This window comes from Schistocerca piceifrons, chromosome 6 (assembly GCF_021461385.2).
Source record: "Schistocerca piceifrons isolate TAMUIC-IGC-003096 chromosome 6, iqSchPice1.1, whole genome shotgun sequence".
Classification (NCBI taxonomy): domain Eukaryota; kingdom Metazoa; phylum Arthropoda; class Insecta; order Orthoptera; family Acrididae; genus Schistocerca; species Schistocerca piceifrons.
Genome location: NC_060143.1, coordinates 43,502,691 through 43,527,048, shown reverse-complemented (window position 1 = coordinate 43,527,048; position 24,358 = coordinate 43,502,691). Strand labels below are relative to the sequence as shown.

At 39.1% G+C, this 24,358-nt stretch overlaps 1 protein-coding gene across 1 annotated transcript in view; it reads right to left on the bottom strand.

The window, feature by feature from the left end:
* Nucleotides 1-24,358, bottom strand: part of LOC124803015 — a 625,123-nt gene that overhangs the window by 24,253 nt on the left and 576,512 nt on the right. The window contains exons 15-16 of the mRNA XM_047264121.1: nucleotides 17,227-17,473; nucleotides 16,508-16,750 (exon numbers count right to left, since the gene is read on the bottom strand). Of these exons, the coding sequence (XP_047120077.1) occupies nucleotides 16,508-16,750; nucleotides 17,227-17,473 (490 nt within the window). The remainder of the gene's footprint in view (nucleotides 1-16,507; nucleotides 16,751-17,226; nucleotides 17,474-24,358) is intronic.

The window sequence follows — 24,358 nt, the reverse complement described above, 5'->3', positions numbered from 1 at the left end:
CCAAGGCAGGCGTGCGCCATTAGGACACTGACTACAGTGAGATGACGCTTTCTGCTATTGTCTGAACTCAAATTAATGAACGTTCTGTCATCCTCTCACTGCCCCTATAGCTCTACAATGGTCGATCAAGTGGTTCATCGTACCTGCTGCCCTGTCAAACATCCTGCATCAACACCACAGCATGTAGCAAGGTCAGTAGCATTTTGATACAGCCTGACCCTGCTTTAACTGGTATCAGAGATGACCAGGGGCTTCAAGCAACATCACAGATCAATGCAGACCATCGTCAGCACATTGGGGTGAGTGAAGAAACAATGTTTTCTGCTTGTGAGTCCTTCAAATGTGATGGCAGGCTTAAGGGACTGGTATTAGCATGTAAATGAGAAGTTTGTTAGAACTAATGAGAGCAGAGATTTGAATCAGTTCAAGGGCATGCGAATAGGACTACACCAGTACGGAAGTGGTTAAGTGCACTCAGTGGAATTATATGCCTGTATGGAGTCTGGCCCAGTGAAATGCATCACATTTAAACAATATGCACATTATGCCAGGCAGTGTGACAAATACACACGGTTGATAATTATGTGAAAAGACTGAATTGTATTTAGTAACGTTAGAATTAAGTGTCCTCCTGTGTCAGACAATTACCACCCAGGAAGCAATTCAGTCTTTTTGTTGTATCAAATAGCTCAACTGAAAGCAGGTAATACAGTCCCACATAGCTAGTTACATGCTGTGAAAGAAGATACAGCCTAGTACACTTCATCTGTTCCTTCCCTAGATTCAACTGCTACTAGCGTCATCTATCCTTTTTCAGGCAAGGCAGGAGAGTATGATTTAGTGTCTGTAGATGACCTGTTAACAGCTGCAAAGCTGGGAGATTGTGCAGCTGAACAGTAGTTATAAACAACCACGTTAAATTTGATGGGGAATGCTGGGACTTACGAAATATATCATAGGAATGTTCTATCATTTGATGAACGAAGGAGAGGCCTAGCAGAGTGATACAGGAGGCAGAATAGCTGCAGATATGATCATGAGCAGTGAAATGGAGTATCACATAAGCAGAAAGAATCCGTTGAATGTTTTGTGGGAAGGATACAGAAATTAATGTTAATACTTATGAATTAACAAACAGTGAAGGCACCAATAGTCATTCTGCAAGAAGTAGAGCAGAGGAATGCATTTTTCTGTTAACTGCCACGTGATGTATAGAGAAAGGTGTGCACAGAATTTTCAAGGACTTCACTGATGTCATAGGCATTGCTATGACTCTCGAGGATAAAGAGGCGGTAACTAGAGGCCATGACAGGAAAAATTTCTTTTCTACTGATGTTAAAGGCTACCAGTGTGGACATTCGGATCACATACGAAGAGGAGGAGATTAGTGTGTAATGCCCAGTCGACAATGAGGTCATTAGAGACAGAACACAGCTCAGATTAGGGAAAGGTGGAGAAGGAAATTGGCCATGCCTTTTCAAAGGTAGCATCCCGCCATTTGCCTTAGAAATTTAAGGAAATCACAGAAAACCTAAATCTGGATGGCCAGACGTGGGTTTGGACCATCATCCTCATGAGTGTGAGTCCAGTGATCTAATCACTGCACTACCTCACTTGGTCGCATATGGAGATTCACAGTGTTGGAGATGTGGCAGGTTTGGATGCAGAGTGCAAGATTGTGGAAGTAAGGGCATAATGGGACAAGACAGAATATGAATAATCAACCATTAAATGGCAATGGAAGCCCCAGATCCACTGGTTGGAATCCCCAGTGAATTGTAATGCTTTAAAAATGTATGCAGTGGTGGAATGTTGTCCGATTGACAAGATAGATGGTAGAGAACAGAGATTTTTGTTAGACACAGGTGCTCCAGTATCTGTGGCAAGTCTGGACCTCAGTACAGTTTATTTGGAGGGGGTGAGGGGTGGGTGGGGGGGGGGGGGGGTAATAATGTGCATTTACATGGTTCATTGATGTTAAGTTTCCAGGTACATGCAAGATGCAGAGCAGTTTGGGAAAACATGGAAGTTTTGGCCAATATAGGTAAAGAGCACTGCACAATCCTACGACTAGACTTCCCATGTAAGCATCATGCAAACACTGATCTTGGACAACGCATGGTACAACTCACAGAAACATAGTTCCATCTGGGGGGGAAGGGGGGGGGGGAGCTGTCGTCTGGTGACACACTGCCACAAGGCTCATCACTCGTGAAGGATCGGTCGAACTGCTTAAAAAATCACTAAGGATCAATTTGCATGATACGGTACTGCAAGGTATGGAGAAACTGTTTCAGCAGAACTACCTGTAAACTTATGATGTGTGGTGTAACCACTGAAAGATAATGATGAATTAGATAAAGCACAATGAGTTGTGCACAGAAGTATTGTACACATGTGGGGAAGATGGTGAGCAAGTAGTGCCTGTTGATATTGATAGTTTTGGGACTGAAGATGGAAGTTTGTCTAAAAGATTATTGTTTGCCAATTTTGATGTTCTACATGAAGATGATCTAGCCAGGACAAGATCACACCTTGGCCATAAGCAAGTACCAGTATATAGGGTGCCTATATGGCCAAGGAAAAACAAACCCCCAATTTTTCCCATTTCCCAGTTAAAATACACTTTTTCTGTGTTAAGTGACAGTATACTGTCCCTCAGAACTGTAACACTTATCAATCCTATGAATGGTTAAGGTTTTATTCACCAGTGTAGAACTTTCGGGGGGGGGGGGGGGGGGGGGGGGGGGCTGCATATTTTCGTATTATGAAAGTATACATTCGAATTCCACCAAACAAAGCGCGTTAGTTTCCAAAACATTGAAATTGAGATTGTGATGTGCCATTCTAGGCCAATCCTAGCTCATGTAACGTTATCTCGCCAGCCGATGACAGCAGATATACAGAGCTTAGGCCACGTGAAGTAGCCAGTCAATAGCACCATCACTGTTAAGTAGCACGAACACAAATGGGAAAAGTTTATGGTTTAAATTAATATACACAGACTACATATAGTATACATACAATATTGGTCATTTTTTGCGTGTGTTACACTTTAAGATACATCACACAAATGCGCCAGTAAAATTTTAAATAGTGAATTAATGTCTGGTCTCCTGGGCACGAAATTATTCTAAGCGGCTGGTACGCAAAGTATCAAGTTTTAAATGAGAGTAAAATGCTCTGCGACTTTATAAATTCATCAAACATTCTCACACGTAACATAGTAAGTCTTGCGTAAAAGGAAACTTACTTCGAAACTAATGCTTCTCAAACAACCACTCTTAATATTTTCCCATGACCTGTTAGCAACAGGTTCGTTTTAGCAGCTGCCAGAGAGTGCCAGAAAACAGGCGTTACTGCGTGTGCGCAGCTATGGTGATGAATGAAGCCCGTATGTTCACACGAACTTACATTACATCATAAAAGGAGGACATCAGAGGCTACTCCAACAGCATCGGCATTTGGTAAACCATACTAAAATGCACGATTCGGCTTGAAGTGCATATTCGTATGTCCAGATTTACAATGAAATAGGTGCCAACTTGACATCAAGCTTTTCAGTGTGGTTTTCGGAACATAAATTTTCTTGTTGTACCACTACTTTATCATCTCATGTTCGATTCTTTATTATTGCATATGTGACAGAAGACGAAAACACGCACTCAAAATTCAGCGAACAGTTGAAACTAGCTAACAGTTTGGATGGAAACACTTCATTTCAAATAAATTGACTGCCTGTGCGGTAAAGATTAATAAAGTGGCATTTCTTTAGCAAACTGACAAAATAACTTCATTGCTCTGCAAGGCGCTTAATGCTTGACAGCCAAAAATGTGGAAGTAAAATAAAATCAGAAAACAAACTAATAACAATTTTAGTCTTCCATAATAATGTGAATACATTTTAATTCATTTGATAGCTCCCAGCCACAGAAATCTGTTTTGTTTTCATTTGACATGAGAGCTTGAAACGAAGAGGAAACAGCAAAATCACTAACAGCCAAACTTCAACTAGCCAGAAGCGGGAGAAGGTACTGCTCATATGTGACTTAACTATGCATGCGCGTGAGCCTGCTGGAAAGTGCTCAAACGAACCCAATGCAAAGAATTGTGACATCACACTCATTGTAAGCAGTTTGTTTTTATGAAGTACCACGCAGTCTTCGTCCTAAAGCCATTGATACATTTTTCTGTTGACAGACGCTCAGTTATTATCAGGCACAAGTTAACTGAATACTAGAACACTCAAAAACTCCCAGAAATCTGAAAAACTCCCAGAAATCTGAAAAACTCCCAGAAATCTGAAAAACTCCCAGAAATCTGAAAAACTCCCAGAAATCTGAAAAACTCCCAGAAATCTGAAAAACTCCCAGAAATCTGAAAAACTCCCAGAAATCTGAAAAACTCCCAGAAATCTGAAAAACTCCCAGAAATCTGAAAAACTCCCAGAAATCTGAAAAACTCCCAGAAATCTGAAAAACTCCCAGAAATCTGAAAAACTCCCAGAAATCTGAAAAACTCCCAGAAATCTGAAAAACTCCCAGAAATCTGAAAAACTCCCAGAAATCTGAAAAACTCCCAGAAATCTGAAAAACTCCCAGAAATCTGAAAAACTCCCAGAAATCTGAAAAACTCCCAGAAATCTGAAAAACTCCCAGAAATCTGAAAAACTCCCAGAAATCTGAAAAACTCCCAGAAATCTGAAAAACTCCCAGAAATCTGAAAAACTCCCAGAAATCTGAAAAACTCCCAGAAATCTGAAAAACTCCCAGAAATCTGAAAAACTCCCAGAAATCTGAAAAACTCCCAGAAATCTGAAAAACTCCCAGAAATCTGAAAAACTCCCAGAAATCTGAAAAACTCCCAGAAATCTGAAAAACTCCCAGAAATCTGAAAAACTCCCAGAAATCTGAAAAACTCCCAGAAATCTGAAAAACTCCCAGAAATCTGAAAAACTCCCAGAAATCTGAAAAACTCCCAGAAATCTGAAAAACTCCCAGAAATCTGAAAAACTCCCAGAAATCTGAAAAACTCCCAGAAATCTGAAAAACTCCCAGAAATCTGAAAAACTCCCAGAAATCTGAAAAACTCCCAGAAATCTGAAAAACTCCCAGAAATCTGAAAAACTCCCAGAAATCTGAAAAACTCCCAGAAATCTGAAAAACTCCCAGAAATCTGAAAAACTCCCAGAAATCTGAAAAACTCCCAGAAATCTGAAAAACTCCCAGAAATCTGAAAAACTCCCAGAAATCTGAAAAACTCCCAGAAATCTGAAAAACTCCCAGAAATCTGAAAAACTCCCAGAAATCTGAAAAACTCCCAGAAATCTGAAAAACTCCCAGAAATCTGAAAAACTCCCAGAAATCTGAAAAACTCCCAGAAATCTGAAAAACTCCCAGAAATCTGAAAAACTCCCAGAAATCTGAAAAACTCCCAGAAATCTGAAAAACTCCCAGAAATCTGAAAAACTCCCAGAAATCTGAAAAACTCCCAGAAATCTGAAAAACTCCCAGAAATCTGAAAAACTCCCAGAAATCTGAAAAACTCCCAGAAATCTGAAAAACTCCCAGAAATCTGAAAAACTCCCAGAAATCTGAAAAACTCCCAGAAATCTGAAAAACTTCCAGAAATCTGAAAAATTCCCAGCTTTTCCCCAGTTTTTTCCCAGATGAAAAAATTACCAGGTTTTTTCCAGATTTCATGGGGCATATACATCCTGGTATAAGTGCTTTACAAGCAAATGTGAAGCATTAACAAGAAACAGAAACAACAGCAATGGAGTAGTTTTCCAGACAATCTGAAGTAGTTTTCCGAGACAGGCAAATAATTAGGTTCTTTTTTTTTTTTTTGGTTTAGCAAACTACTATGGGAAATTTCCCCAGTTTTTTCCCAGATGAAAAAATTACCAGGTTTTTTCCAGATTTCATGGGGCATATACATCCTGGTATAAGTGCTTTACAAGCAAATGTGAAGCATTAACAAGAAACAGAAACAACAGCAATGGAGTAGTTTTCCAGACAATCTGAAGTAGTTTTCCGAGACAGGCAAATAATTAGGTTCTTTTTTTTTTTTTTGGTTTAGCAAACTACTATGGGAAATTTGTCCACGGATTTGTGGAAGTAGCATGACCTTTCATGCACATATTAAAGATGTGAAGTTCCATTGGATGCTGGAGTACAAAAAGTGCATTTGAAAAAACTGAAGCACTTGCTGACAACTAGTACAGCACAGACATGGTTATTGAGGTGAAAGGATCGATCCAGTAGAATTTCACATTGGGCACTGGAATTGATTGAGTTTCGTTTCGAAGTTATAAATCCACAAAGAAGCACAGTGATGTGATGGCCTTAGTAGGAAAGTTGGTGTAGTTCAGTTAGTAGGTCATAGCAGTGCTGAATGACAGAGTGCGCAAGGTGCTGACACAGATTTCGAGCTATTTGCAACACAACCACAGCTGGCTATTCTATGGCGTGTAGTGCAAGACGACAAGGTTCCTGTCACACTGAGAGAAGAATTGTTAGAACAGGCACACGACCACATTCATAGAGGGCATACAACCATGGATCAAAGAGTGTGCAAACATTAGATGTTGAGAATGCATAGACAGGACATAGAGCAGTATGTAAAGAAAGAAAGAAAGAAAGAAAGAAACTGAGTGCCACGAGCATGTGCGGGAGCTGTTAAACTTTTTGAAATGATCAGGATGCCCATTTTAGGATCTTTTAGCCAGATACCAAAGGGAAAACACAACCTTTTCACTCCTACAAATCATTCCTCTTATTGTGTAGGGATGATAACTATCCTGAATCGGCAAGCAGACACAGTAGTGCATGCAATGGTGAACAATTGGTTACTAAAATTCAGTGTTCCAGAAATGATGATCACAGATTGAGAGCACTAACTTGATATCAGAATTAATGAAGCAGGTACACCATTTGTTGTGTATTCATAAGCTGAGAACATACCCATTACATCCAAAAGTTAATGGAAGAATGGAGCATGTACAACAAACAATATGAAAAATGTTAAGCCACTACGTGAACAGTCATCACAGTGATTGTGATACTTTGTTGCCTTATACGATAGTGGTGAACAATTCAAGAACTTGGGAGAATACAGGCCTATCACCGTACAAGGTTGTATATGGTCGAAAATTGCAGTTACTATTTTAAGTGCTCAAATCAAAAGCCGGAAAAAGTGATGAGCCAGTGTGAAATTTTGTGAAAAAATTGAGAGAAGTGTGGAAATGAGTACAGAAAGCCAATACTGAGGCCCTTGAGCATCAGATGAGGCTAGAGCAACACAACACAAAACTACCGGCACATCATGTTGGGCAGTGGGTGATATTGGCAACTCGCAGAAATTCATTTTTTAACATTAAGTTTAACAGCTCCCGCACATGCTCGTGGCACTCAGTTTCTTTCTTTTACATACTGCTCTATGTCTATGCATTCTCAATTACTCAGTACCAAGATCCATAACAGGTTATAGGTATGACTTCACCAGTGAATGTAGAACTACAGTTGCTAATGCGCACAACCACTGCGCATGTCAGGAGTATTTGTCTTTTAAGGTGAGCATCACACTTGTTGACACTCCTGGAAAAAGAGAAGATGGAAATGTGACTTAATTCTGAGCAAAAAGTGAAAGAAAGTTGTTTTCGTATTTTAAATATTAACTGCAGACCATAATATATTGGGCAGTGACAAGGACGACATCATCCTGACCAGCCACTATTGGAGGTTAAAACTAACTAACAATATGTGGGCAATGAAAAATGAGGTACGAAGGCTGGAAGAAGCTTTCTCAGTACTGCACCTCAAAGGCAGGATGAAAGATGTATTAGCTGAGACGAGAAATGGGAGTTTCATGACTCTGTAATACAAGTGGGATGGTACACGACGCAGTTAACAAATCTCGAACAAGGAGTTCTGAACATTATCAGACTGTTGCAAAGGTTAAGGGCAGAACTAACAATAACACTTACAGTGTACCATGTCGGCTGAAGCATGGTTTTTATGTATACTTGCAAATAGTGTAGGGGATGCCCAAGAGGAAATAGTGTAATTATTGGGAGCAATATACCATATGGTGCGTGGACAATTAACCTCTACCCTGTTGCCACCAGACAGTTTCTGGCCAGCCTACTAAGCACAAGAAGAGCTACGAGCTACGTTAGAATTTATTACTTCTAAGGAAGAGAAAATCCTATCCCTTCATGAGAATAAAGGTTAGTAGAACCATGCTCGCCTGCATGTATTAATCTGGTTCCCAGCAGCAAGCACTAATGTCCAGTATAAAGTACTATACAATCCACCAATATCTGATGAGGTGGGAGGCTCTGGGAAAATTCGTGCAAACCAGAGCAAAAGTGGTACTACTCGTTTTCCCAGGAGGAAAATACCACGGACAAATATCAGCACCAAGAGCTTGTCACCATCTGCCCATCCCAAGTTATCCAGGTCACCACTAGAGCATGTGTTCTTAGGAGGAACAGGAGCAGGATGCCTGTGTAACATTGTAGTGCCACAACCCTACTTTCAGAAAGTGGTCCACACTGGGTGCATTCCATAGGTAATTCAGTGGTATTTACAGAGAATCGTTACAAGCAAGGATGCCCTAAGGGCGCAGAACAGTTTGAGCAGAGATGTAGCGGCATACAACACAACACGAGATATTCAAAGGCAAACTTTTCACTTTCCAGCAACCGTAACAGGGGTTACAATTCTGAACATAATGTATCTGTTACTGCACTTTTTAGACGAAGCTTTAGATATACTGCCTGCTCAAAACTTGGCCTTTCTGAATAGTTCCTCAGAACCCAACTTTATGAACTCTTTGGATGAGTTGATAGCAGCATAGAAGAGATGCATTAGCATGGAGCAAATTCTTCAGCATGAGCCACAATATCACAGAAATTGCCACTACAAAGCCATGGCAACAGGTATTTCAGTTTCAGGTACCTCCTTAATTTTCCCTCTCATCTGCGCAGCACCTATCTATCTACAGCAAAAAACTACCCATTCTCATGAACTCCCTGTGCACCATGTATTGACCGAGTGAGTCACTCTTAATAAGTAATTAGTGGATAAGAATATCAGCCTTGGTGCATAGTAAATTTGACCGGGTTAGCTGTAGCCCAATTCATGAACGATGGCGGGTTGCTTATGTGTGCTTTGTGCTTGAATAAAGTGTGTATCCTATAAATATAAGGAGTTCAGATGACAAGGCAGAACTCACAAATAAACATAAGACTGAAAGGTAGACAGAATGTACAGATGGGCTAAACAAATGAAATAAAGTTTAAGACAGTATTACAGGAAGGAAGAAATTTGAATGGGAAGATATGGTACAACAATAAGAATTTGACAAAGGACTGAAAGATACAACCACAAAAAAAAAAAAAAAAAAAAAAAAAAAAAAAACAGTTTCCATTGGTATATATGATATATGACATAGGAAAAATACCCTCCATTCAAGAATAATGTAATAACCCCAACAGGTGTTGATGGTTTTAAGTATTATCAAGCCATCAGTTTAGTACGTCTTGATAGCAAACTACTAACACAAATTGTCTGCAGAAGAATGGAATGACTGTTAGATATCAACTTGGGGTAAATCATTTTGGGTTCCAGAAAAACGTAGGAACACATGTTGCTATTGCACACTTTTAAAAGGATTTTGATAATACTGACTGGAATCAACTCTTTGAAATTCTGAAGGTAGATGAGATAAAATACAGAAGCAAAAGCCTATCTGTAACTTGTATATAAATCGGACTCTCATCGTAAGGATCAAAGGACATGAACTGGATGCAGTAATTGGGAAGGGAATGACATAGGGTTACAGCCTATCCCCTATGTTGTTTAATCTACACACTGAGCAAGCAATAAATGAAATCTGGGAAATATTTAGAAAAGGAAATGACGTTCCAGGAGAAGAAATAAAAAAACTTCAAGGTCTACCAATGACAATCATTCTGGCACAGAGAGCAAAGGACTTGAAGATCGTTTGAATAGATTGGATACTATCTTGAAAAGTGACAATAAAACCATTAATAAATGTGAAAGGACTAATGAAGTATAGTAAAATAAAGTTAGGTGATGATGCGGGAATCAGATTGGGAAATGTAATACTAAAAGGACCAGACGAGTGTTGCCTCTTGGATAGTACAATATCTACTAATGGCTAAAGGAAAGAGGATAAATTGAATAGGGGACAAATGAAGTAAATGGTACAACTGGACTAGAAGAAGGGATCAGTTGATAGGACATATTCTGAGGCATCGTAAATAGTTAATTTAATACTGAAGGGAAGTGTTACAGGTAAAAATTGTAACATGAGACCACGTAGTGACAGGTTCAAATGTGTGTATGATCAAATATTCCTGCAGGATCGACTAGCATTGAGAGCTGCATCAAACCTGTCTTCACACTGAAGACTACAATGGCATCATGCAAAGCAGATCCCAGATACATTCATTAGCAGAATCCTAAATAAATGTAATTCACCACTGAAGGAAGTGATGTACAAAACACTTATTTGACTGAGTCTCCAATATTACTCATCGATCTGAAACCCTTATTAGAAAGGGTTGATTGAGGGGAAAGAAGATATGATGAGTGATACTCATGAACTACAGTGCAGCTATTACAAGATAGGTCTTCTTTATTCACCGCATAGCAGAGATCAGTGATGCTCAGTCGCAGATAGGGAGGGGGGTGGGGGGGGGGGACGACACCCTCTCAAATAAAGCATTCATATAAACCTTGATTCACAAAGCATCTACCATCCAGCGCACGTTGGTCTATCAATTATTCGTATAAGTTTGAAACGTGTCCCTGTCGGTTTTTGAATACTGTTGAACACATTCTAAGTTGATTTCTGAATGAATCATAAGTTGATTTGTGATTGCATGCATAGTGTACGTGATGTCTCTGTCAGTGGAATCCTCGTCACAACTAGAAATAAACTTTCCTGCAGACAAAAGCGGCTATACGAACTGGGCAGAGTATAGCCGAACGAAAGAAAGCCGACCACTGTCTCATTATGTGGTTGATTGGGTTTGCGAGTGGTGAGCGTTGTTACGATTACCAGCGAAATCCATAGATTCAGACTACCAGAGTGCAAATAAACGACTAACAGGAATAACAGGTAAGAAAGATTACATATTATCTTCTCGGTGTATCCAAGAAAATGAAATTTTGACAGAAAAATTTTGGCCACATCACTATACTAGCAAGGGCCAGTTGTACAGTCTCCGGCTAGCAGCCTCTTTAAGGTCTTTTCTAGAAGCAGGGCGGAAAACGCGTTGTACGAACACGTAACGATGCCTAACCGGAGAATAATCGCAGGATAACTAAACTGGTGATTCTGGCAGAGTTAGTGAAGTTAACCGGTGAATAAGCTTTGACATTAGCAGGAATAGATACAGAATTAGTGATGACAACATTGTTTGTTAGAACGAGGAAGGAGAAGAAACGGGGACATCATGCAAATTATGGAAGAATAAGACTATTCCAAATTTATATAAAAATTTCGCACTACTACTTTTCGATCTCATGCTTGAGAAACTGGAGCATGTGAATGAAGTGTAAAACTATTTCCTAACGTAAAGCTTTTTGCTTGTGGTAGGCCTATTAGGCATTTGATATTGGTACTTTGTGACGTATATTCCTTCGTGTTATAAAAATGACCATTTCTGCCAAAAGAGCCTCGTTTATTTGGTGTGTGTTACAATTTCTGCAGCATTATAAAGGCCTATTTTATTTTATAACGCAGACAGTGACAAAACACAGGTAATCAGGTCGAGAAACCACACCAGTCTTGGGCCTATTTGTAATTACAGCTTTTTCAGTATTAGACAACGACATTTCGATTTTTCATGTAGCAAAACGTATGACGAACTTTGATGAGGTAACAGATCCTGTGGTGTCACCGCCAGACACCACACTTGCTGGGTGGTAGCCTATAAATTGGCCGCGATCCGTTAGTATACGTCGGACCCGCATGTCGCCACTATCAGTGGTTGCAGACCGAGCGCCGCCACACGGGAGGTCTAGTCTAGAGAGACTCCCTAGCACTCGCCCCAGTTGTCCAGCCAACTTTGCTAGCGATGGTTCACTGTCTACGTACGCTCTCATTTGCAGAGATGACAGTTTAGCATAGCCTTCAACTACGTCATTTGCTACAACCTAGCAAGGCGCCATATTCAGTTACTATGCATGTATTCTGAATAGATAATATTGTGAATCATGTACCGTCAAGAGCGACATTCATCATTAATGGATTAAAGTTAAGTATCAAACTAATTACGTCCGCTTTCTGAATTATAATTCCTTGTCATGTTCCAGACCTCACGTCAGTATAGTTCTTCCCTCCTCATGCCAGCCTGCGTGAGCTAAAACGCATGCATTTCGGCCTCCATTCATAACACGGTGTTGGCTCTTCTGCCAACACAACAGATCCTTTCGCAGAAAGGAAAGCACGTCATGTAAGCTGTAGGAAGATTAGAGAGAAAAAAAATTCTAGGAGCTAAGGATTGAAGAAATGTGTACCGTCTTGCTTGTCTCTTCTCTTTACTGGCTTTATGTATCCTATACTTAATTTTATGTCACACAAAGCAGCAAGTTGTTAGCTAATAGGGAATAAAGAGTGCAAATTTTCCAAAGGGTTTTTTAAAAAAAAGAGGGGCGGGATGTCAAATCGGCCGATCGGAAGCAGGAGAGACACCATATGACATTTTAATTTCCGCTGTCCTGAATATAGTTTGATGGAATCCAGTACAAAATATACACGTTTCAATTCCACAGACCGAAATACAGTGACGTGCGATAGAAGAATGCTATGTGAAAAGGTGTGGCGCTGCACTATGGCACACTTAAGATCAGATAACATATCTTGCAATTCCTCGGACACGTATGTTTTATGTATCAGAGTCTTCAGAAAGTTATGCTCTACAAAATGAACGTATTTTTGAAAATTAGATTGTTTTTAGATTTTTGACGTCCTATCTCAAACGCTCGAGGGACACCACTGTCTACTATTGCCCCGGTTCGGAAATATCATAGATACGGGTCTGATATGCAGAGCAGTCTTGAGTTATAATAGGGAAGCGGGTAGTCTCCACGTGACCTGTGATTACATTTAGTGATTTTGCTGTTTCCTCTTTGTCTACTGCACTCACGTCAAATGAAAACAAAATTGATTTCTTTGGCCGGGAGCTATCATGTGAATTAAAATACATTCACATAATTACGGAAGGCTAAAATACGTTATTAGTTTCAGATTTTATTTTATTTCCACCTTTCTGACAGTCAAGCATTAATTGCCATGCAGAATAATAAAGTTATTTTTATCGGTTTACTGAAGAAATTTTCTTTTATTAATCTTTTCCGCTGAGGCAGTCAATATATTTGAAACAAAGGGTTTAATTTCAAACTATTGGCTAGTTTCAACTGTTCGGTGCATTTCAAATGTACGTTTTCATCTTCTAGCATGTATGGCATTATGCTATAACAAAGAACCAGACATGAGATAAAGTACTGGTACCCAAGGAAATTTACATCCCGAAATCACATTGAAAAACTTAATATCAGGTCGATGCCTACTTCACTGGGAATCTGGGACTCATTTAAAAATCAGCTCTTTGATGACAAGCCACTTAGAAGAATTTATAGCCCAGAAGATCACACTTTTATGTCGTTATTAAAAAATTTACTAGCAAATTTGTGTGATATATCTTAAAATGTAATACGTGCATAAAAGACCAACATTAAATGTGAAAGCTTAGCTTCTCTTGCAGTGTATTGGCCTTAGAGACCAATATTATATGTGAAAGCTTTGTTTTTCTTGTAGCAACATTACATATATTAATTTAAACCATTAACTTTTCCTGTTCGTGTGTTCGCGCTACTTAACAGTGATGTTGCTATTGGCTGACTACACCACGTGTCCGAAGCTCTAAATATCCGCTGTCATCGGCTGGCAAGATCACGTGACATGAACTATGACTAGCTTACAAACACGCATCACAATCTCGATTTCAATGCTTTGGAAAGTAACATGCGATGTTTGGTGGAATTCGAATTTATACTTTCGTAATACAAAAATATGCAGCGTCCATGTTACTGCATATCAAACATCTTTCCAAAAGGTGTTTCGTCTTCTAAAGTGCCGGGAAATTCTATGCCAATGTATAAAACCATAACCATATAAAGGATTGATAAGTTATAGAGTTCCGAGAGAAAATATACTGTCAATTAATGGGGAACAACTATGTTTCCACCTGGGAGAAAGTGTATTTTTAACCGGGAAATCCGGGAATTTTTTTTCCTTGTCCACGTATACACCCTGCTACATAGAATGCAGCACAGTGGTTGCAGCTTAGCTTGTAGACCACATGACTGGTTTCACGGGTAGCCCTACCTTTGATGGGATAGGTGATATTTATGACCTGACTGGAGCAGGCAGTGGTAGGAAGATGTATGGGACAGGTCTTGCATCTTGGTCTATTACAGAAGTATGAGCCATGGGGTAAGGGACTGGAAGCAGGGGTTGTGTAAGGATGGATGGGTATATTGTGTAGGTACGGTGGATGGCGGAATACTACTGTGGGAGGGGTGGGAAGGATAGTGGGCATGACATTTCTCATTTCAGAGCACGACGAGAGGTAATTGAAACCTTGGCAGAGAAAGTAACTCAGTTGCTCCAGTCCTGGGTGGTACCGAGATACGACGGGAATGCTCCTCTGTGGCCAGACGATGGGACTTTGGCAGGAGGTGGTGGGAGACTGGTAAGGTAAGGCATGCGAGATTCGTATTTGAACAATTACACTCAATGAAGGCTTCAGTGAGACCCTCGGTATATTTCAAGAGGGACCGCTCGTCGCTGCAGATGCGACGACCATGGTGGCTACGCTGTACTGAAGGGACTTTTTGGTATGGAATGGGTGGCAGCTGTCGAAGTGGAGGTATTGCTGGTGGTTAGTAGGTTTGATATGGACGGAGGTACTGATGTAGCCATCTTTGAGGTGGAGATCAACATCTAGGAAGGTGGCTTGTTTGGTTGAATAGGAACAGGTGAAGCAAATGGGAGAGAAGTAGTTGATGTTCTGGAGGAATGTGGATAGGGTGTCCTCACCTTCGATCCAGATAGAAAAGATTCATCAATGAATCTGAACCAGGTTAGGGGTTTAGAATTTTGGGTTTTTAGAAAGGTTTCCTCTAGATGGTCCATGAGTAGGATGGTGTCATGCGGGTGCCCATAGCCATACCCCGGATTTTGTTTGTAAGTAATGACTACAAAGGAGATGTAATTGAGAGTGAGGATACAGTTGGTCATGGCAACTAGGAAGGAGGTCGTTGGTTTGGAATCTGTCGGGTGTTGGGAAAGGTAATGTTCAATAGCGGTAAGGCCATTGGCATTAGGAATGTTAAGAGTACAGGGAGGTGGATCAACAGTGATAAGCAGGGCACTGTGAGGTAAAGGGACAGGGACTGGAGCATTGGTGGAGGAAATGGTTGGTATCTTTTTAATATGAGGGTGGATTCCAGGTAATAGTTTGAAGATGTTTGTCTATGAGAGAAGAGATTCTCTCAGTGGGGGCACGGTGACCAGACACAATTGGGCATCCTGGGTGGTTAGGTTTATAGACATTAGGGAGTGTGTAGAATGTAGGAGTGAGGGGAGTGGTAGGGGTGAGCAGGGAGAGGTTCTAGGATGGGTCAAAGGATTTGAGAAGTGACTGGAGATCCTGCTGGATTACTGGAATAGGGTCACTGTGGCAAGGTTCGTAGGTGGAAATATCTGAAAGCTGGTAGAGTCCTTCCGCCATGTAATCCTTGCAATTCAAGACAACTAGCCTTTGTCTGCAGGTAGGATTATAAGGTCAGGATCAGTTTTTAGATGGTGGACTGTGGTTCTTTCTGCGGATGTACCTTTGTCTGCATTGTTACACTCCATCCTGGATTTTTTATTGTTTGAAGATAGGTCTTCTCCATTACAAGATCAGACATTCAAGAGAGTTAGGCAATATACTGCTTCCTCTTACATAAACTTGTGAAATTATACTGATTAGAAAATCAGAAAAGTTAGAGCTCATATGATAGCTTGTTGTTTCCCTATGGGTTATTTGCAAAAGGAACAAAAAAAGGTTAAGAGATGGAGTGATAATAGTATCAAAAGTATCCTCTACAACACATTTTACAGTGCTTGGAAATTATGAGTTGAGGATATACATGTCAAAATGGAACCACTAAATGTTTTGGGAGACAGGGAACTATTTTTTCCCAGTGATGAGTACAGTTTCTTAATTCACTTTCTAATTATTTTGAAACTTTCCTCCCTTCACATCATAATCCTTAAGTTTTAAACATAAGCTTTCTTAGTAAGGATACATGTGCCACGCATAACATAAAACGACCAAAATTTGGTACAGCATACAAGGAGAAGGAAGGAGAAAGGAGGAGAAGAAGCGGAAGAAAGAAGTTCTTATGTTGTTGCGTACCTTCCCTATCCTTTTTGGACAGTGCTTCAAGCCCCAGGAAACGCAGGAAGCGTACTTTGCTCTTGTAATCAGGAGAGCGCACTAATACCTCAGGGTGATCTTGAGGTAGTGGTAAACTAAGTGGAAGTGGAGGTGATTCAGTACCATTACTTTCAAGAGCAGATGGAACCACTGACATTTCCTCCAATTGTACCAATGTGAGGCTACGAGCAAGCCGCCTTTCAAGTTTTCGAAGCTCCATTTCTGTAAAATGCAATATTCACATTTGTTACTGATGAACAATAAATGAAAATCGAACTTATTTTTTTATGACAGTCTTTCAAATGTCTTAGTAAACAACAGTTCTTAAATGAATCCTTTTAACAGAACAGCAAACGATTTATAATACAGGTAAAGCTTAAATAGAACTCTGGGAGTATAGTACTATCCTAGGAATTACAGGTATTGTTTTTTGTTATTCCAAATAATGAGTAATCCTTTGAATAAGAAAGCACAGATTGAGTATGACAAACACTTTGAAAGTCTGAACTGTTGCACAGACTTTGCAGCACAAATTATTTATGAAGTATTAATATCAACTAGTACACTTTTGCAAGACTACATTTACTTTTTTTTTTTAATCAAAACTTTTGACTCCTAGAAGAAATCAAAGATTATTAGTCAAAGATAAGAGAGAGACATGGAGGAAAAAGGTAAAAAAAATAACTAAATACGGTTACCGTTTCTTTTGGCAAGTGTTGTCAGACCAAACATGCTGAGGAATTTGAGCTTCTTTGGTGATGTGTCCAATTCAGCTGGAGGTCCTTTGGTTAGCCAGATAGAAAGGTGCACATCTTGGTCCTCTCCTTCAGAATCAGAACCAGCGGATGCTGCATTGTTTGACAGGTTTCTCTTTTCCCGACGGCGGCGTTCAGCAAGATCCAGTTTGCTTGTAACTGCTGTTACAGGTATGTCATTTTCCAAATTCTAAAAGAAACAAAATGTTAATAATAATTTAAAATGTGACAACAAAATTCTGAAATAACTGGAAAATTAATCATACGTGAGTGGAAATAATGAACAATTCCTGAAAACATGCAGGTATTTTTCTATACTAGCACATTTCTTCTTTATTTTAGGGGTTACATGCCATTCTCTTGTGGCTTATTCCATTACAGAACAACAATACAAGCATAAAATGTACAAATACAGAAAACATCAATTTGTTTTCAGTAACCCGAGACCACCTATACAGAAGAGCGAACAACACAGAATGAAAAATTGCTTTCAACACATTTGCTGTGAGAATCTTTTTCCCAAACGGGAAACAGGCAATCTTTTAAATAGAGAGACAAAAGTGAATTGCACTCAACATAAATGGAATGCCACCTCCATAAATTTAAGAGGGTATAAAATAGTACATAAGATGAATAAAAAAAAACAGCTAGCATTCAAGAAAGTTACTGTTACCTCTGACAACTGGAGTCATGGCACTTTTAACAAGACCACAATTCCAGCCAATTCCTTGTCATTTCACAGTTTTCTCAAGTAAATTTCATCTTTGATACAGACAGATGAAATGGAATTTCTGTAACAATGTGAAAGTAATAAAATGGTGATAACAGTTTGAAATTTATATTATGTCCTCTTTTTGTTTTTAAAGTTACGGAGCACTATCTACTATGTTTCCAAAAGCAAGAGTGTTTTCTTTCTCTTCACATAATGCAATGAAGCAATATCTGTATGAGCAAAGAAATCTGCAAAACCACATTGAGCCACAATAATAAAGCCATTGGCAAAGATTTCACAGTGGCACAGAAATTTCTGGGGAGAAAGGATTTATTTCTTCAGTCTTGAATAACGCCAACTTATTGCATAGTATTTTAAATGTAGATAAAAATACTAAAACTATCATTGCACTGACATTAATGGTGCCAAAAGTGATCAAAAGAAAGAGGGAAACGAAGTACCTTCTTAAAGGGATTACAATGAATACAATCCATGGTGAACCAGAAAACGGTAAGCTGGGAAGAAATAATATTGTGCCTCACTGATTGGGCACAGAAGGTAATAGGAAAGGCGAAACTAAAGCCAATGGAATCATGGATGACATGGGAAAAACTGAATATAAAAGAATTAAATAGGGTGAGAAAATCAGGTTTCGACTGATGCCGGAAGATCATGAACCAAATAGCAACTATGTGATGCACAGAAAGAGAAAAACAAAGAAGTAGTCTCCCATTTGAACCAGAAAAAATAAACAGGTGGACAGAATACATTGAACAACTACATGTGAAGGAAATGTTAGAGAGGGTTTAGATTTTATGAACACAATGATAAAAGTGGAAAATGAATTCATAAGACCACCAACTACCGAGTCAGAATCCAACAATGCTTCAACAATTTGAACAACAACAACAACAACAACACTACTGGGTCAAATGTAACATGCCTGCTGAATATTAAAGAATGCCAGAAACAAGACAAAAGAAGAACTGTATAGAGTATTTGTCTCTTGTGGGGCTTCAGCATTATGAATGGAATTAATAAAAAGTAAAATGATTACTGTAATTAAAAAAAGGAAATGTCCCTGACTGTTCAACTTGCAGATGTTTGGCATTACTTAGTCTTGAACTTCAGCAGTACTTACCCCTGCTTCAAACATTCTACTAACTATTGTTACAGAAAGTTTAGGGGCTAAGATTTGCCAAATTAAAAAAAAAAGACCAATTTGGATTTAGGACTGGAAAAGAAGCCAGATAAGCTATAAAGACATTATAATTATTTTCAAAAGGAAAATTTATATGAACAGGAAAATGTAAGATATATTCACCGAACGAGAGAGGCCTTTTGATAGAGTGGGCCATAGAATACGCCTTGGAGAACTGAGTAAAACTGGAGTACACTGGAGGGATATGGACTGATTCTCAATTAACACAAAAACCATAATACATAAATAGATGTCAATACATTAAAAAGTAGAATAAGAAGAGGTGTCTGACAATGCTGTCCTCTCTTTCCATATTTATTTAATTTATTTACAGAAACTGCAATGCAAACATGGAAAGCAGCACCAAAAGGATCAAAATCAATGTACCATCAACAAATTCACTGTATTCAGTTCATTGTTGATATAGTAGTTTAACAAGGGGACCATACCTACTTGTCATCACTGATTTTGTCCAAATTTGTGTGATATGCAGGGCTCGATAGGAATGAAAGAGACAGCAGCGGGGGCTCCAGATGGCCTAGTATTTAGAAAATAAATAGCATTTTTGGTGTTGGTCAGGTGAGATGTTAGCTATTTATGTTAATGTAGTTTCCAGTAAGCAGTTGGTACAGCGGAAAAATTAAAGGACAGCAATCCGAAAGTCAGGAGTCAAGTCCTTATGCAGAAACTTTTTTCAGTTCTTTAAGTCATTTACACTACAAATAAACTAAAATAATGCTCAATACATTATATGCATTGATATTTCCATAGAATGCATGAAAAGGAAAGGCAAAGGAAAATTTGCGACTGCAAGTAAATTTCCAAGAAAGGATTGTACTTGCAGCAACCACATGGACTCTGCAAACAGTATTTCAAGAAGGGATTGTAATTAAAGCATACAGGACTTTGTATTCTGTTAGGTTCATTTTGATCTATGAAGAGACTGCATCCTGCATCAAATTACATTCCATTGTACACCATGAGCCATCGTTCTCAATACTTGGCGAAATGATTCACTGTGTGTGGTTTAGTGGTTTGCTGCCAATCTATTTGATGAGACAGGACCTCCTATGAATGCAAATCATGTCTGTTTCCCTACAGAAACTTTAAAACAATGGAGTAATCGTAAAAAAGGTGGCATTTATAACATGTACAAGATGCCGAGACAATTATTGCTTCCATTGTTTTTACGATGAATTATCACTCCGGCACATATAAGCTATCAACTGTAAAATAATAAAAATATCTAATTTTATAAAAAAAAGTTCTTGTGTTTGCATTAAATCTCTTCCTCGAAATTTTTTTGCAAGACCAAACTACCTTTGTCTTTTCTTTTCATGCCTTCTATGAAAACATTAATAAATACAATATACTGAGAATTATTTCAGTTTATCTCCAGTGTGAGTTATGAAAAAAGTTGCCACATAAGGACTCAACCCTATGAGCCTCAGATTTCAGTACTGTAAGCTTTCTGCTGTGCTAACCACTGCCTGGAAACCGCACTAACATAAATGCTCATGCCTCACCCAATCTGTGCCAGAAATATTATTTTTCTAAATGTTTGGCCCATCTGGAGCTCCCAATGCTGCAAATTTCATTTATGGTGAAGGCCTGCATATACCAAAAATATGGACAAAATCTGTGATGATGAGTAGGTGTGGCCTCCCTTGTCAGCATTTTCTGAGAAGGACATGGACTACACATTAAAAGTTGTGTCTGATATCTTGGGGAGCCATAAACTGAAAATAAACACAAACAAAACTAAAATAATGATACAGATTAATCTAACAGACAAGTAAGGACAAACATTAAGACAAGAAACACACAGAATACTAATGCTAGGAAAGGAGAATTCTGAAGAACACAGTAACAGATGACAACAGAAGTACAATGGATACTGTCCTGAGCAAAAAAGCCTTTAGAAATAAGAGAAATTTACTAATGAACAACCACCTAAACAAGAAAGAAATTTGTTTAGTGTGTTCAAAAGCTGGAAGTTGTGAAGGGTGGACTCTGGGAAACAGGAAACGTCAAAAATTAGAAACAGCAGAAGAGGGCAGCAACAAAAACATAATGGGCTAAAAAGAAAAAAAATGAACCAATTATTAAAAAAATTAAACAGAAAAGGATACTGGTTAACACTTAATTCGACTTGACAGGTTCATAAAAAGCAGGACAGATGGAAAAATACTGTACAAAAGTGTAAATTTTTGCCACAGTCGTGTGGTTTTCAATTTCTCTGCACATTTGTCTCAGTTATTTCTTAGTGACTTATACTTCAGAGTTCCCACTACTCTCTTCTCATTCTGTTTCTTCTGTCTTCATCGATATGCTGGAGAATTTCCCTGATTAGCAATACCTTTTTCACTTTCACATTTGTCTGATCTCTGATCGACTGACTGACCTTTTATTTTACAACAGCAACAATGGCAAATGGTAGATGCTACTTACCACAGACAAACAGACACAATGAACAACACTGCTAGATATTATTCAGCTATCAAGATAAGTGTTTCATCAGACGTAAACTACAAAATTCTATATATACACACACACACACACACACACACACACACACACACGACACTGTCCTTTCTGGGTGCTAAAGTCCAACTCCAACTGTGCGGTTAGACCTTAGCCCCTGGAAATGACAGTGAGTGAGTGAGAGTGAGTGTGTGTGTGTGTGTGTGTGTGTGTGTGTGTGTGTGTGTGATGTTCATTATCTATTTCTGATGAAGGTATCAGTCTAATAGTTGAAAAAAATCTAGCAGTCTTTTCCACTGTGTCAGTCTGCCATTCAATGCCTCTTATGTGGTGCATAGCATCCACCCTTTCATACTGTTGCCATCCCTTGCCAGATTTTCCATTGATTGACTTCTTAATTATGCTAGATTAGTCTGCTGAAACCTACCAACAAAATTAAGGAGATTTTTCAGACATAGTTTAGTAAGTGATCTTTTGTAAGGAATCCACAACCTGCAGCAGCTTGTTACTAAATGATTTCATTTTTCAAGAGACTTTAGATGCCTAGAAAATGTCCTCCTATGCTTCTAAATGATATGTAACTAAGAATTTCTGTGTTTGTATAGTTTCACTATGACATAATGTTGGTCACCACATGTAGCACTTTTGGATTTCTCCTCAGGAGTTGGACTTCTACTTAAAGAGCCTAGTTTACCAAACACACCAACACTAGAAAAGGCCCAGCTTCTAAAATTGTCAGAGGCCTTGAAATTATATAGCACAAGACTTACATGCAATGTCACATGTAACAGCACATAATGCATGACTGTATAGTTGCACGTGATCATGTGGGGCAATGGCAACATTTTCAGAAGCTGTATTACTGGAATCTCTATGTACAGCAACAGACAAGAAGCTTGTAACAAAATTTTATATGTTTTGCCTGAGGACAGTTGCATTATTTACGTTCCTTGATTTCTAACTTTTAACTGGAACACAAAAATACTAGTAACCAATCACTTTATTTCACAGGATTGTGTCTCCATAAGCAAGTGGATTTATTTTAAATAAATAAATAAATAAACTACATTTAGATTTGAATTTGTACGTGCAATTCCCTGGGTAGGTTCTGGCACTACTTGGGAGCAGAAGTGAAAACAAACCCATTTTAGTAAGTAGCTCCAAGCATTTACACTTCAGAGGGCATTTGCAATGCATAGGAAAATAGTACTGTAAATAGCTTTCTCACATTAAAGATATATGTTATGATTATATTCACATTTCGTGCTTAACGTCTCAAATTGACACATGCACACACTGTGCAGTAAAAGATAATGTGCAACTGCTTTGAATAAATAAAATGAATAACTTTTTCAATACTTTCATTGAAACACAAAGTACACTGCAGATCACCTGTCAGATGATACTTACACTTCTTATACTTGAGTACAAAGATAAGGAATGTTGTACACGACATTCACATTTATCAAAAACTTTTAACAATGTGTAACCGCATCCCACACACCTAATGCCACTGCTATGTTCAGTAGTACACCAGTCTCTTTGTAACTGGGACCCACTTAATATTATACTCATGTTCAGAAAAAACAGAACATCTTGAATGACTAGGAACAGGATGTTCACATTCACAGGACACGTACTGTTCTGCAGAAATGATCAGCATTTGAACGACATCAACTCTCAGGTTCCAAGTCGACAACGATAACATGGCGCAACACGACCTACCAGTAAAATGTGCCTGTAGCTCTTGTAGTCGCTATAAACCAAAGGTAATGGATGAGTGTTACTTGACCAGACATGCAGGACACCTCATAGATGTACGAGTGAAGCGCACTGTCAAATTAGCAAGGTTTGAAAGTGGGCACATTATTGGCATGAGAGAATGTGATGCATCCATCTGGGAAATTAGTGCTTGTGTGGTACGAAGTGTTTTGGCAATGCAACAGGTGTGTATAAAATAGTTCAGGAAGGCCATAGAAAACAATGAGATGGGTCAGGTCGCACCACCCAGACCACCTCCCAAGAAGACCAACACACTCGAATGGTATTGCAGGACTGATCTGTGTCATCCTCAGTTCTGGTGCAACAGTGAAACAATGTTAACATATCATACACTATCTGGAGTAACAGTCCATCACCATTCATTACGGCACGGGTTACATGCGAATCATCCTCTTCTCTGCCTACCTTCGACGAATGTACAGAAACACGCTAGACAGCGACGGTGTATTGAATGACATCACTAGGGGACAGAAATGGCATCAGATAGTATTTTTCAATGAATCCAGGTTCTGTTTGTTGAAAATTATGGCCGCATCTCGGTTTGTTGCAGACAGCGGGAGTGGCATCGCAGTGACTGCATCTGCACAAGACATACAGCACCGACAGAAGGACTTATGGTATGAGGTGCTATTGGGCACAACCACAAATCCCAGCTGGTGTGTGTCCAGGGCACTGTGACCAGTGTGATCTATGTGAATGAGAGCCTGTGACCCAAAGCCATACCCTTCCTGATCAACGCATCAGACTCCATTTTTCAGCAAGAAAATGCATGACTACATGTTTCTGCACAAATATGTGCCTTTTTGGTGTCACAGGATATCATTATTTTGCCCTAGACCACTAGATCACCAGACATGTCGCCAATCGAAAATATGTGGGATATGGTGAAACAACAG